The sequence below is a fragment of the Propithecus coquereli genome, unplaced genomic scaffold (assembly GCF_000956105.1).
Source record: "Propithecus coquereli isolate 6110/MARCELLA unplaced genomic scaffold, Pcoq_1.0 Scaffold194, whole genome shotgun sequence".
Classification (NCBI taxonomy): Eukaryota; Metazoa; Chordata; class Mammalia; order Primates; family Indriidae; genus Propithecus; species Propithecus coquereli.
In genome coordinates, this window is record NW_012144300.1 from 2,971,408 (window position 1) to 2,986,700 (window position 15,293).

Below are 15,293 nucleotides of genomic sequence, written 5' to 3' on the forward strand. Positions count from 1 at the left end.
GGCCTGGCTTCAAATCTATGGCAGGACAAGGTGCTTCGCCTCTCTGAGCTGCAGTTTCTCTCCTTTCTAAAATAAGCAAGCCATTCTTTATACAACATAATCTCTTGAGCCTCCTCAGTTTTTTAGTCTTTCACCTTTCTACCTTCCAGAACAGCCCTTGTAAAATTTATTGGCATTGGCTAACCAAAAACCAAGGGGGGGATTAAGGAGAACCTTCACGGACCTCATGCTAATCAGCACGTAGACCTAGTAGGCGACTAAAGTCACCCCGTGTAAAAGTAAAACTAAAGGGTTTTTACCTTGGTGATATTTTTACAGAGCTGAATTTCTAAGTATTAGAGTGGCAAGATGCCTCCAATGTTGTCCTGGCTGACGCTCTAGAAGAGGCAGTGTAGGAGGAAAACGCTCCCGTGTTTGTCACTATCCCTGTGGCTTTGCCATCCTCGGTGCAGTATTTCTCTGCACAGCAAAGCATCTTTGCACTCCCAGGCCTCCCCCCAGCCCAGGTGCTGTGGATTCCAGGGCAATAAAGGGGAACTCCAGGTGGTGTCCATTATCACTGTGTGCACCCCTCCTTCCTCTTCGGGGAGAGGACAGTAAGCACGTTTGGCTCCAGATGGGAGAAATACTGCTTTGCCATGCTTGATTCTGGTTGAGAGCCCCAAAGCACAACAGAATCACTTCCCTCAGGCCTCACTCCCAAAAATAATCCACTTCATGTTCTCCAAGTTTGAGACCATAAGTCTGCGGTGAGTCCCAGATGGGACCCTCGGGCAATAGTATCAACATGGGAGCCAGCGCCACTCCAGAGAAGGATGGGGCATCACACTTTTTTGGGTGGGAAGTAGGAAAATGTAGGACCTGGAGCCCGAAAGATCTAAGTCTGAATCTATTCTCTACCGGTCAATAGCACTGGGACTTTGTACAATATTAGTTTTCTCTTTTCTGCTACAACTTAGGTGACTTTGGCCCTGAGAGAAGAATGGTTCGCTTCTGAAAAATAAATAAAAGCCCTCATACTCTTAAAAGAGTTTATGGGAGGAGAGATAGTCTATGAAAGCCTGGGAAGAAGATGAACTTTTCCAATGAGCGTGACAAGCTGTTTTTGCCCTGCCCATGTTCTCGTGGTGTAGGAGCACCACCACTGCTGTTTCTATCAGTGAGGCTAAACGACCTCGCGCTAGCCCACGTGAGCATGTACATACCATCTGCTTTTCTGAGCATGAGCTGGACTTGGGGGCTCGTGATCCAGCCCTCCAGATGAGTAAGAGAACCAGTGAAAAAACAGGGACTCATGTGCTCCTTTTCTGCAAAAAGGGTGTCGGCAACGTGCGTGCTGGGAGAGCCCCTACCCAGGACACCCCCACCTGGGGAGCTTTGGCTTCTGTCTGGCACAGCAGTGTTCTATCTTACGAGCAGCCTTCCCCTCCCTCTGTCTCACGCTCCCTAGGTTCAGCTTTTCCGAAGAGTATTTGCTCAGTAGAGTTGTAGTAAAATTTATTTGTAAAGTGCTCTGGGCTGACACTTTCCTTTGACTGCTTCTTTTTCTAAATGCCAAGCTCCGTATGGTATTAGGGCTGTCTGTCGCTTCCAGATCCTGCCGGGGTGACTGTTTCCCTGACTTACTTGGTAGCTGCTTAATATTCAGTGCCATTTTCTTCTCCCAGCTGTCCTGGTGTGGGTGTGGGTGTTTGTGCGTGCGTGCTCGTACGGTGTGTTGTGACGATGTACTTACTGCAGGTCTACTAATGGGTTTTCTTTCATTCCACTATTTTTTAATGTGACTGCTGCGGACTGTGAGTCATCGGTGGCAGCATTATGCATTGAATGGATTAGCTGACGCCTAAAATAGCCAAGGCCCTCGTGCAAGCAGCACACAAGCCGGCATAGTCAGTCCCTCAGCAGCCAAGGCAGACCCACTTGCCAACATTAACATGCGGAGCCTAGTGGAAATGAATCCTAATGTATCAAAAACCAAATAGCGGGTAACTGCCCTGGGTGCAAAGCCCGCAGTAAAAAGCTTCCTATCAGTTCTACTGTTGGAAAGGCTTCAACAAAGAAACTATATCAAGCCACATTTTTGTTTGTGAGTCTGTGTACCCCTCCAGAAAAAGGAAGAAAAATGTTCTCTTTTAACCTTCGCATGATATAAGAGCCCCCAACTGGGTGATCTTGTATGTATTATTGAAGCAGATTCTCTCAGACCATTATTTATAGCTTTTTAAAAAAAATTAATAGACTTATTGTTTAACACAGTTTTGGTTTACAAAAAATTGAGCAGAAAGTAGAGACAGTTTCCACAGGCATAGTTTCCCCTATTATTAAAATCTTGGATTAGTGTACTACCTCTGTTACAATTAATGAGCCAGTGTTGATACATTATTATTAACTAAAGTCCATAGTTTACATTAGGGTTCACTCTTTGTGTTGTCCATTCTGTGGGTTTTGATAAATGTATGATGGCATGTATCCAGCATTGCAGTATCATATAGAATAGTCATACCACCCTAAACGTCCTTCATGCTTCACCTAGTCATCTCCCCGCCCCCGCCTCTAACCCCTGGCAACCCCTGATCTTTTTAATGTCTCCGTAGTTTTGCCTTTTCCAGAATGCCTATAGTTGGAATCAGTCTTTTCAGATTGGCTTCTTTCACTTAGTATTATACATTTCAGGTTCCTTCGTGTTTTTCTGTGGCTTTGGTAGCTCATTTCTTTTTTGGCACCAACTATCATGCTGCTGTTCTTTAAGGCACAAATTTTAAGACCCCAGAGGAGGAGGGCCAGTGGCTAGAATCTGTGCCTAAGGGCTGTGATGTCAGAGCTGCTATGATCACTTGTGTGAGCAGCGTCCTTCCTGGCCAGCCCTGAGACTCCTAGTGGGCCCTTCCCAAAAGGGAGCCATGCTACCACGTGTGAGAAGAACCCAATTTTCAACTTGGAATTTGTGTTTAGAGGTGTCTCTATGCTAGGGTGTGGGTTTACTGAGCAACCCTGAAATACTTCCGCCAAAGACCGAGTCAGGTTTAGCATTAACGTGATTAAATATTTTAAATAGAACACTGACAGATATTCTTATACTCAACTGAAGAGTTTTGACTGTTTTTATTCATGGTTTTTAAAAACCGAAGTAAATGGGTCTCTTGCTTATCCCCTTAATCCTTGCTATAGGGTTTTCTGATTTTCTTCATGTTAAGAATGTAGTCGTGCAAACTGGCCTTCCAGGACAGCAGACTGGCTTTTCTCTGTAGGTAAAACAGGATCAAGAATTTCACTTGCAGACAAAGTTAGGAATTCCCAATTTAATAATTTCACCCAAAGCTAGACATATTCACTAAAACCCAGCTTCAGAGAGATTTCATTGCTCCCAGCCACAGGCAGAATTTGTATGTTTGGGATAGTGTCACACAAAAATGTTTTGTAAAACAGATGCCCTTCGCATTTGTGAAAACAGGGATTCTTGTGAAGGAAAAGGGAGACATATTTAAACAACAGACGTTTTGTTTTCTTTTTATCTTGTTTTTGATGATATGTACATATGTGTGTATATAGACATAGCACCAATCTAAGATTGAAATATACAATCAAACAGCATAAATATGTGATACGCGTGTGTGCATATAGCGTTTAGATACAGGAGTTATTGACTAAGTAGTGGAAGGAATTTTATCAAGCTTTCACACAGAGGAGCTAAAAATGACCATAAAAGCCAGTCATTAGCCACACTAGGAAAGTGACATTGAATAAATAATTATCAGCCCAGAAGCAAGGCTGTGTTGCCTCCCTGTCTTGGTTTTTCCTTCCAAAATGGAAGTTGAAAGTGATGGTTTTAGAGGAGTTGGTTTAGGGGGCTGCAGGGGTGTGGGGGTAGACACACTTCTCATAACAGCGGCGGTGAGAAAATGGGTGTGCTTGCAGCAGCAGGAGGAGGATGGGGATGGGTGGAGGAGGATGGGGGGTGATCCACCCCTCAGAACGAGAGGTACTGGCTACAGGGTATGGAGAGATGAAAGACAGAGGGGCCTCAAACTGATAAAAGGACAGAGGCTATCTATGCTCACATTTCATCCTACAGACTGCTTAAGGTGTTTGGAAAAGGATGTATTTATGGGATGAAAAAAATGGACTCTATTGAGCTTCCGGGAGTTATGTAACATGCTTTGGTTGTATGTAGCACTGTCCTCATGAATTTATTTTCATCAGAGACCATCCTGGAAAATGTTTGGAACCCCAACACGATCATAAAATAAATTAATGATTATTAGCACAACTGAAGGAGCAAGAGTGGAAAGAAAACAAGTATGATTCAGTGAAATCATGACAAGCTCAGCGTCTGACAGGATGAGGCAGCTATGGCTCAGACCAGAAAGCTGCCTGTCACAGGCAAGCCAGGCCCTGGGGAAGGCACTGCTCCTCTCCCTGGTATAGACCATAGCTTAATTTAGTCCCAGCTGGTGACAAAAACAAGGGCAGGCTGTCTCTCCATTGTCTAAACAGTGTCCTCTGTTGGCCAATTGTGCCACTGCAATGTTTTTCCACGTGAAAAGCAAACAAAACTATTTATTCCTTCAGATTTTTACTGAGCTGCTGGTTAGATGCCAGGAAGTATCCTAGACTCTGGGGATAGAACAATGAGTTTCAGGGAAGAGGTGAAACTGACAGGCAAACATGCAAGTAAGTACCAAAAAAAAGAATACATAAAAACATAAGAAGTGCTACAGTGCTGGGTGGCTCACCCTGTAATCCTAGCACTGTGGGAGGCCAAGGCAAGAGGATTGCTTGAGGCCAGGAGTTCAAGACCAGCCTGAGCAAAAGCAAGAACCCCAGTCTCTACATAAAATGGAAAAATTAGCTGGGTGCGGTGGCCGGCACCTGTAGTCCTAGGTACTTAGGGCTGAGGCAGGAGGATCACATGAGCCCAGGAGTTTGAGGTTGCGGTGAGCTATAATGACACTACTGTACTCTACCGCAGGCAACAGAGCAAGACCCTGTCTCAAAAAATAAATAAATAAATAAAAGGGAAAAAGAAAGAGAGGTGCTACAGGAACGAAATAAAGCAGCATAAAGAAGATAAGAAGACTAGCAGGTTGTTAATTTAAATAGAGCTATTTCGGAAGCTCTCTCCGAGAAGGAAAATGGGCCAAAACAGTACATGGGGAAAAAAGGATTCCGAATGGGGGGAACAGCGGGTGCACAGACCGGAAGGCACAAATGTCTTTGGAATCAAAGGACCAGCAAGGAGACCAGTTTTCCTACGGGGTAGTGATAAGGGGTGAGTGCAGACTACATTGGGCTTGCTCTTAGCGACTCAGCAAGTGAGGTGCTGGCTTGGTCAGGACAGAGGTGGTGGAGGTAGTGAGAACTCATTCTGGGTATACATGGATGAGGAACCAGTAAGACTTGCTCATGATTTGGATACGTGTAGTATGAGAGAGGGAATGGAAGAAAGTGTGATTCCTAGGCCCTTGACATGAGCAGCTGGAAGAATGGGGATTCCATTTATGGAGACAGGGAGGAGCATGGGATGTGCCACTGGGCAGGAACACATCAGGAGGTCTGTTTCATGTTACGTCTGAGTTGCCAATGAGACCTCTGAGTGGACGTGATCAGACAATGTGGTAGTCAGTATCCAGATGGACCCTTATGAAGTTGCTTGTTTTACATGTATGTTGTGTCTCCCCATTGAAGGCAAGAAACTGGGTTTTAAACAATAAATACTCTTCTAGGGTCTGTAACACTTAGCAGGTGCTCAGTGTGTGCTTATTGTTTTGTTGTTGTTTGTATTTTTTTATTGTTGTTGTTTGGTTGTTTTGTTTTTGAGACAGAGTCTCACTCTGTTGCCCTAAGAGTGCCGTGGCGTCAGCCTAGCTCACAGCAAACTCAAACTCCTGGGCTCAAGCAATCCTCTTGCCTCAGCTTCCCGAGTAGCTGGGACTATAGGCACGCACACCACCACGCCTGGCTAATTTTTTCTATTTTTAGTAGAGACGGTGTCTGGCTGTTGCTCAGGCTGTTCTTGAACTCATGACCTCCAGCGATCCTCCCACCTCTGCCTCCCAGAGTGCTAGGATTACAGGTGTGAGCCACCGCGCCCAGCCCAGGGTGTGCTTACTGAACTTTATGAAAACTGCAAAACGTGGAGTGTGTCATAACGAACACTCAGTCAATAATACTTTGAGCTCTCAGCACCAAAGGGAACACATGCACGTAGATCTCTAATGTAAGGAATTCACAGACTCATTGTCCCAGCTTAAGGTGACATCATGCCACAGAATCACACCTTCTCTGTTTCACGTCCAAAACAGTCCCTGTTGGCATTGACAGCACGTTTTGAGGTAGTTAATGCTCCTTTCCAAGGGAATTTCGAGCACAGGCTTGACTCTATATATATTCTCACTGAAAAAAATCCCTCAGCTAGATTTCTTCATTAACTGTTCATGATCAGTTAACCTTTAAGAATGTGTATGTCCTTATGACAAACCCAATTATAAAATAAAAATAGATTTGTTATGAACACTTTAGTGTACTAATTTGAGGTATGTGTAACAAGATTTTAACTTTCACCAAAGAAAGGGGAAAAAAACATATTTTAATTGACAAACGTTCAGACCCCTGGGGTGGGAGGAAGTGCATTATCTAGATATTTCAGGCTAGATAATTAGGGAAAAGAAAAATAGCATTGGCCTGAGCTATCCAATCCATTGCCTACAACAGTTAGATTATCTGAATAATCTTTTGCTCCTAACTTAGCTTGCGTAGACCCAGCTGAGGATGTCTGGTGGTGGCGTCTTTTCCCAGGATGGCACAGCTCCTTTGGGAGGAGGCAGAGCCAGAATTTAGGCAGAAGGGACCAAAGAGACAAAACTTAGAAGTGATGGAGAAGAACCTCCCAACCCTATCCAGGTCAAAATAAATTCCATTAACATCCACTTTCTTTAGTGCACATCTTAAATATTCTCTCTCTCCCTAACTTTTCTTTCATGAATTTTTAGGTAGGCTCCTCTAGCTATGGACCACGCCACAGCATTTAATTCTAAGGCCTGTCTTTGGAGTTTTGAGCTGAGTGAATAATGAAAGACTTTCAAAATGTTCAAAAACATTACGGTGTCTTTAATGGTAAACGTGCATCCGCAGGATAGCTTTTAGAGTCGTCAATTATATTACCTGTTACAAAGGCCTGGAAGATGTTTCTTCTTAATGAGTCCACAGATACTTGGGAATGTGAAAATCTTCAGATAGATTTATCTGTGAGTACACAGTACATGTTATTTTCAGGAAATAAACTATTGGCTGCTCTGAGAAGTGTATATCATACGGCTGACACGCCAAGGACCTCTCCATTGGTCGGTGTCAGGCTGTCTGCCAGCGAGGAGGCAGAGAACTACCCAGGAATGCGCAGAGCCTAAAAAGAGGCTGACACGTTTGGAAATAGTGCTTCTGATATAAGGAATGTCACATTTCCTGTGACTGGAGTTGGGCAGGAACAAGCTAACAGGGAGTCTGGTAGAGATTCTCTGGTAGAGATATTTACACCTGAGAACTTTGTTTTATGATGTGGAAATGCAGCTAAACAATACCGCTTGACAGAAGATTTGTTCCTTCTGCTCACTTTGTGTTGTTAACGGCTGTAAGAGGTGTGGGAGAGGATTTATGGAGCCAGTTCCAGGTTGGTCCCCCCACTTAGAATACAGTGGACATCCCCGTCTGATAGTGTAACTTGTAAGTACAGTTGTAAATGTATATAATGCAAATGATAGAGATGTGTGTGTGATGTAAATATAGTTTTGAAACTGAACATCAGCCTTGTCACACACTTATGTAGGGTGAGTAGAACTGTATGAGTAGATGTAAACAGACACTATATCCCAGCGTTCTGTACCATGAAACAAATCTGCAAGCTCACGCCATTGGATCCTACTTACAGCAAGTAATATTCACCACTGTTGGGCGTAGCGGAAATGTGAAATTTATCTCTTTCAGTGGTGTTGTAATATCTTTGTTCACTGGGCTAGAGATCAGGCAGTATAAGAAAAAGAAAATGGGTTTGGGGACTAAAAACAGGGATTAAATCCCAATCCTATCAGCTATAATAGCTATGAAATTAGACAAGCGATTTAATCTCTCTGTGACTATTTGTAAAATGTATAAAATTGGAATAGCAGTACTCTTATATATTGTAAGCATTAAACAAAATACTTTTTGCAAAGCTTGTACCTGAATGTTTGACAAAGAGTAGGCACTCAAAAAATTTTAGCTCTTTTCACATTATTGAAGTAGCCCAGAACAATGAAACTTTCCCCCAAAAAACATGCACATGAGTATGGGCTTATGTTTACACACACACACACACACACACACACACACACACACACACACACAATAGAAATAGACTTCCGTATAAATTCACTCTAGTCCCTTCTAAAAACATGTCTTCTGAGGATCCAGTAAAATCTGTCATTCTAGAAGTGTATCAGAACTAGATCAATCAGAGTTACCAAAGAAGATAATTAAGTAGAAAACTTGCAAACCATGTAAATTACATGGGAATTTACTACTTTTTAAGATTTTTTGTATTTTAATTACTTATGTGTTTCTGTGTATATGCATGTGTATAAAATCTAGCAGAACATTTTTAATATTACTGTATATAGCCAGTATTCATTTGATTTACCCACACATCTACCATTTTCATTGCTCTTTACTCCCTGAATCCACAAACTAATATCTTGATTCATTTTCTCTACCTAAAGAACACTCTTCAGTATTTTCTGTCATATAGATCTGTTGGTGGTGAATTCTCTTAATTACTGTTTGTCTGAGCATGTCTTTATTTTGCCTTCATTCTTGAAGGATCTTTTTGCTCCATAGAGAATTCTTGATTGGCAATTCTTCTTCTTTAGCACTTTAAAGATAATCCATTGTCTTCTGGCTTCCGCTGTTTTTGATGAGACGTAAATTGTGAGTTTAATTGTTGCTTATTTGAAGGTAATGTATATTTTGTTCTGGAGGTTTTTAAGATATTTTCTTCAGCCTTTGGCTTATAGCATGTCTTCGGCTTATAGCAGTTTAACTACGACCTGCCTAGGCTGTTTCACGTCCAAAACAGTCCCTGTTGGCATTGACAGCACGTTTTGAGGTAGTTAATGCTCCTTTCCAAGGGAATTTCGAGCACAGGCTTGACTCTATATATATTCTCACTGAAAAAAATCCCTCAGCTAGATTTCTTCATTAACTGTTCATGATCAGTTAACCTTTAAGAATGTGTATGTCCTTATGACAAACCCAATTATAAAATAAAAATAGATTTGTTATGAACACTTTAGTGTACTAATTTGAGGTATGTGTAACAAGATTTTAACTTTCACCAAAGAAAGGGGAAAAAAACATATTTTAATTGACAAACGTTCAGACCCCTGGGGTGGGAGGAAGTGCATTATCTAGATATTTCAGGCTAGATAATTAGGGAAAAGAAAAATAGCATTGGCCTGAGCTATCCAATCCATTGCCTACAACAGTTAGATTATCTGAATAATCTTTTGCTCCTAACTTAGCTTGCGTAGACCCAGCTGAGGATGTCTGGTGGTGGCGTCTTTTCCCAGGATGGCACAGCTCCTTTGGGAGGAGGCAGAGCCAGAATTTAGGCAGAAGGGACCAAAGAGACAAAACTTAGAAGTGATGGAGAAGAACCTCCCAACCCTATCCAGGTCAAAATAAATTCCATTAACATCCACTTTCTTTAGTGCACATCTTAAATATTCTCTCTCTCCCTAACTTTTCTTTCATGAATTTTTAGGTAGGCTCCTCTAGCTATGGACCACGCCACAGCATTTAATTCTAAGGCCTGTCTTTGGAGTTTTGAGCTGAGTGAATAATGAAAGACTTTCAAAATGTTCAAAAACATTACGGTGTCTTTAATGGTAAACGTGCATCCGCAGGATAGCTTTTAGAGTCGTCAATTATATTACCTGTTACAAAGGCCTGGAAGATGTTTCTTCTTAATGAGTCCACAGATACTTGGGAATGTGAAAATCTTCAGATAGATTTATCTGTGAGTACACAGTACATGTTATTTTCAGGAAATAAACTATTGGCTGCTCTGAGAAGTGTATATCATACGGCTGACACGCCAAGGACCTCTCCATTGGTCGGTGTCAGGCTGTCTGCCAGCGAGGAGGCAGAGAACTACCCAGGAATGCGCAGAGCCTAAAAAGAGGCTGACACGTTTGGAAATAGTGCTTCTGATATAAGGAATGTCACATTTCCTGTGACTGGAGTTGGGCAGGAACAAGATAACAGGGAGTCTGGTAGAGATTCTCTGGTAGAGATATTTACACCTGAGAACTTTGTTTTATGATGTGGAAATGCAGCTAAACAATACCGCTTGACAGAAGATTTGTTCCTTCTGCTCACTTTGTGTTGTTAACGGCTGTAAGAGGTGTGGGAGAGGATTTATGGAGCCAGTTCCAGGTTGGTCCCCCCACTTAGAATACAGTGGACATCCCCGTCTGATAGTGTAACTTGTAAGTACAGTTGTAAATGTATATAATGCAAATGATAGAGATGTGTGTGTGATGTAAATATAGTTTTGAAACTGAACGTCAGCCTTGTCACACACTTATGTAGGGTGAGTAGAACTGTATGAGTAGATGTAAACAGACACTATATCCCAGCGTTCTGTACCATGAAACAAATCTGCAAGCTCACGCCATTGGATCCTACTTACAGCAAGTAATATTCACCACTGTTGGGCGTAGCGGAAATGTGAAATTTATCTCTTTCAGTGGTGTTGTAATATCTTTGTTCACTGGGCTAGAGATCAGGCAGTATAAGAAAAAGAAAATGGGTTTGGGGACTAAAAACAGGGATTAAATCCCAATCCTATCAGCTATAATAGCTATGAAATTAGACAAGCGATTTAATCTCTCTGTGACTATTTGTAAAATGTATAAAATTGGAATAGCAGTACTCTTATATATTGTAAGCATTAAACAAAATACTTTTTGCAAAGCTTGTACCTGAATGTTTGACAAAGAGTAGGCACTCAAAAAATTTTAGCTCTTTTCACATTATTGAAGTAGCCCAGAACAATGAAACTTTCCCCCAAAAAACATGCACATGAGTATGGGCTTATGTTTACACACACACACACACACACACACACACACACACACACACACACAATAGAAATAGACTTCCGTATAAATTCACTCTAGTCCCTTCTAAAAACATGTCTTCTGAGGATCCAGTAAAATCTGTCATTCTAGAAGTGTATCAGAACTAGATCAATCAGAGTTACCAAAGAAGATAATTAAGTAGAAAACTTGCAAACCATGTAAATTACATGGGAATTTACTACTTTTTAAGATTTTTTGTATTTTAATTACTTATGTGTTTCTGTGTATATGCATGTGTATAAAATCTAGCAGAACATTTTTAATATTACTGTATATAGCCAGTATTCATTTGATTTACCCACACATCTACCATTTTCATTGCTCTTTACTCCCTGAATCCACAAACTAATATCTTGATTCATTTTCTCTACCTAAAGAACACTCTTCAGTATTTTCTGTCATATAGATCTGTTGGTGGTGAATTCTCTTAATTACTGTTTGTCTGAGCATGTCTTTATTTTGCCTTCATTCTTGAAGGATCTTTTTGCTCCATAGAGAATTCTTGATTGGCAATTCTTCTTCTTTAGCACTTTAAAGATAATCCATTGTCTTCTGGCTTCCGCTGTTTTTGATGAGACGTAAATTGTGAGTTTAATTGTTGCTTATTTGAAGGTAATGTATATTTTGTTCTGGAGGTATTTAAGATATTTTCTTCAGCCTTTGGCTTATAGCATGTCTTCGGCTTATAGCAGTTTAACTACGACCTGCCTAGGTGAGGGTTTCTTTTTATTTTTCCTGCTTGGGGTTAGGCCTTCTTGAATCCATAGCTTATATCTCTCATCAGTTGGGGAAAATTCTTAGCCATTACCTGCTCAAGTATTACTTCTGCCCCATTATCTCGCTCTCTTCCTCCTCCAAATTATGTATCTGTTAGACCTTCTCCATGTGTCTTCTTTGTCTCTTACCCTCTCTTCTGTATTAGTCATCTTTTTTTGGCTCTATGTTCATTTTGCATAGTTTCTTCTGAAGCTCTAATTATAGAATCCAGTTCACTAATTCTCCCTTAAACCATGTCTATTCAGTTGGAAGATTCATTGCATTCTTGATTTCGCTGGGTGTATTTTTTTATTCTAAAATTTTTATGGATCTTTTAAAAAATAAATTCTAGTTCTCTACCAAAATCCTCAAGCTTGTCTTTAATCTTCTTAAATATTGTAAGTATAGTCATTTAAAATCTCTATCTGATAACTGCATAGCAGAAGCCCCCGTGGGTCGGTTTTTATTATCTTTTGTTTTTTTGATAGTTTTTATTCATGTTACCTGGTCTCCTCATGCCACTCCCCACTTTTAAATGGAATGCTAGTCTTTTACTTGCAAAATTGTCTGTGGAAATAATTCAAGACCTTAATCCAGTTTTAGGGACTGAGATGATTCAAACGTGAGCTTCAGTCCTAGAAAGGCCTGTCCGCTTCTGGTTCACCCTTGCCTATGAGGTACAGTGCCAATGCTTTGGAGTCACAGCCCAGAAAATGGGGTTCATCAGAGAGCACCGTCCCGTGTTGTACCCTGAAGTCCATTCCCTCTGCCCCATGCTCTTAAGACTGTCAAAAGTGCACTTGGGAGGGGTGGGGGAGGGGGGGAAAAGCACACTTGATTTTACAACTTCTCAGCTTTGGAATGTTCTAGACAATAGGCCCTAAACACCAGGTTCAAATCTCTGGGCCATGATCCTTTCCTGATCTGACTCGGTAATTTTTTACTATCTTTTTTTCTGTCCAATGCCATGAAAAAAAAAAATTATTAACGTTTTGTCCAGGGTTTTTAAATTTTATTTGTTTATATTTTTTTGTTCAGAGTTTTTAGTTGTCCTCAGCAGGAGGGTTGGTCCAAATTGCCTCATCTCCTGCATCTAGAAGGGCCACTGAAAATTGACTTTTTAAACTACTTCATCGTTCTCTTTTTCTTTCCTACATAAAGTTGAAGAAATTTGATTTCCATGAGAATTAAACTGTAAAAACTTCACGTGCATTTCAGCCTAATTTAATGGCAATGGTGAGACTTTGGCTGGACAGTTGGCAGATGCCTGCACACACCGTCTCCTTGCCTTTGTCCGCATGTTCCCACTTCAGGAATGTCTCTTCCTTGCAACCACATCTCCCCTCCACCCCCATTATTTTTTAAACCTCAGCACAGCGTATCCTCATCCAGGAAGACTGACTTACTCCCTTCTTCTCCAAAGTGCCCTCCAATAACTTCATAGGGTGCAAAGCTCCATGACCCCACCTGCCACAGTGGTCGGCAGTTCTTGTTCATGGGCCTCTTTTGTCCACTTGCTTGTGAACTCCTTTGGACTATCTTTTCAGTTGAATCCCTTATCCTTGCTGCGTAACACATAGTGGCATGGAGAAAACGGCGGCTATTGAGAGAGTATTCTAGGCTTCACCTGCTTTCATAATTTGCAGAGACCAACTTGAATACCTGGGCCTGGACCGAGCACTGGCGCTGTTTGTGTCTTATTTTACCTTTCCCCAGTAGTGTCCTTACCCCGAGCCTCTTCCAGTCCTGCCCATCCTTCCGGGTCCCAGGAAAGCCTTCCCTGGCTCCTCTAGCCCAATTGGTTATACTCCCCCTAAATTCCTAGAGTACACATTCATTTATCCAATAAATATTTATTAAACTCCAACCATATGCAATGTACCCTTTTAGAGGCTTGGGACACAGTGATAAATACATGCCTGCCTCATGGAGCTTACATTCAGTCTCACTCTGGTCCGTGTTTTGTCCTGTCATACGTGATCACAGCAGTTGTCCAGTGAGCTAGTAAAATGCAAGACCATAGTGAGCTTCAGAGTCACCGCAGAGCAGAGCCTGGCTCAGTGCTGAAGGCTAAGTAGGTGTTTTGTCATTGCTGGGGGTTGACGGACTTGTTCTCAGAGAGACACTAGAGCGAATACTCAGAATATTTTGAATACTGAATGGACTTTTACACTGGAAAGTTCCTTCACTGGCTTCTGCCCAGTGTCTATACATGGTAAGTACAGGAACGACAGAAAGTTAGGAGCTTCATTTGTCATGTGTTGCAGGGGGAGAAGTTTGTAAACTACGTCTTATTTTTTTTCCATTCGGCATGTGTGTGCGTGTAAAAGAAAACAAAAATAAAATGTTTGTTTCATTTGTTTCCTTCCTTTTGCCTCTCTCTGTCTCTCACTGTTTCCGCAGGTGAGCGTTGAAGTTTTGGTAGAGTATCCTTTTTTCGTGTTTGGACAGGGCTGGTCATCGTGCTGTCCAGAGAGAACCAGCCAGCTCTTTGATTTGCCGTGTTCCAAACTCTCGGTGGGGGATGTCTGCATCTCGCTCACCCTCAAGAACCTGAAGAACGGCTCTGTTAAGAAGGGCCAGCCCGCGGATCCGGCCAGCGTCCTGCTGAAGCACTCAAAGACCGACAGCCTGGCGGGCAGTAGACACAGGTACGCCGAGCAGGAAAACGGAATTAACCAGGGAAGTGCCCAGATGCTCTCTGAGAATGGCGAACTGAAGTTTCCAGAAAAAATAGGATTGCCTGCAGCGCCCTTCCTCACCAAAATAGAACCCAGCAAGCCCGCGGCCACGAGGAAGAGGAGGTGGTCGGCGCCGGAGACCCGCAAACTGGAGAAGTCAGAAGACGAACCACCTTTGACTCTTCCTAAGCCTTCTCTAATTCCTCAGGAGGTTAAGATTTGCATCGAAGGCCGGTCTAACGTAGGCAAGTAGAGGCAGCGTGGGGGAAGGAACCGTGGCTCTCCCTTACCCGTTGTATCCAGATTACTGTACTGTAGGCTAAATAACACAGTATTTACATGTTATCCTTATTTTAGGTTTCTGTTCTAACCTTGTCATTCGAGTTACAGCAGGTGTGTCGCAGGAGACTGGTGCATATGCTTTTTCCACGAGTGTCTGTCAGCGAGGGCGGGTGCGGGGCCAGAGCAGGGGCAGTCCGGGCTTCAGGCGTCCCGGGAAGAAAGGCACGTGGCCTCCTGGCGCCTGTCTTCTGTGGCAGCACAGAAGCGTGCAGTGGGCGCTGACTCCCGCCAGTGTCAGGAGAAAGTCGTGTGGGGAGGGCCCTGCAGGGGTGCGTGCATGTGGGGGTGCACGGGTGCCGCGGCGGTGAGTGAGGGTCTCTTTTTCTCTGCCTCCCTCTGTCTC

The 15,293-nt window shown here is 42.5% G+C and overlaps 1 protein-coding gene across 1 annotated transcript in view; it reads left to right on the top strand.

The window, feature by feature from the left end:
• ATXN1 (ataxin 1) overlaps positions 1 to 14,953 on the top strand; it is a 156,682-nt gene extending 141,729 nt beyond the window's left edge. The window contains exon 3 of the mRNA XM_012643271.1: positions 14,331 to 14,953. Coding sequence (XP_012498725.1) covers positions 14,331 to 14,861 — 531 coding nt within the window. The 3' untranslated portion in view covers positions 14,862 to 14,953. The remainder of the gene's footprint in view (positions 1 to 14,330) is intronic.
• Positions 14,954 to 15,293: the final 340 nt, after the last annotated feature.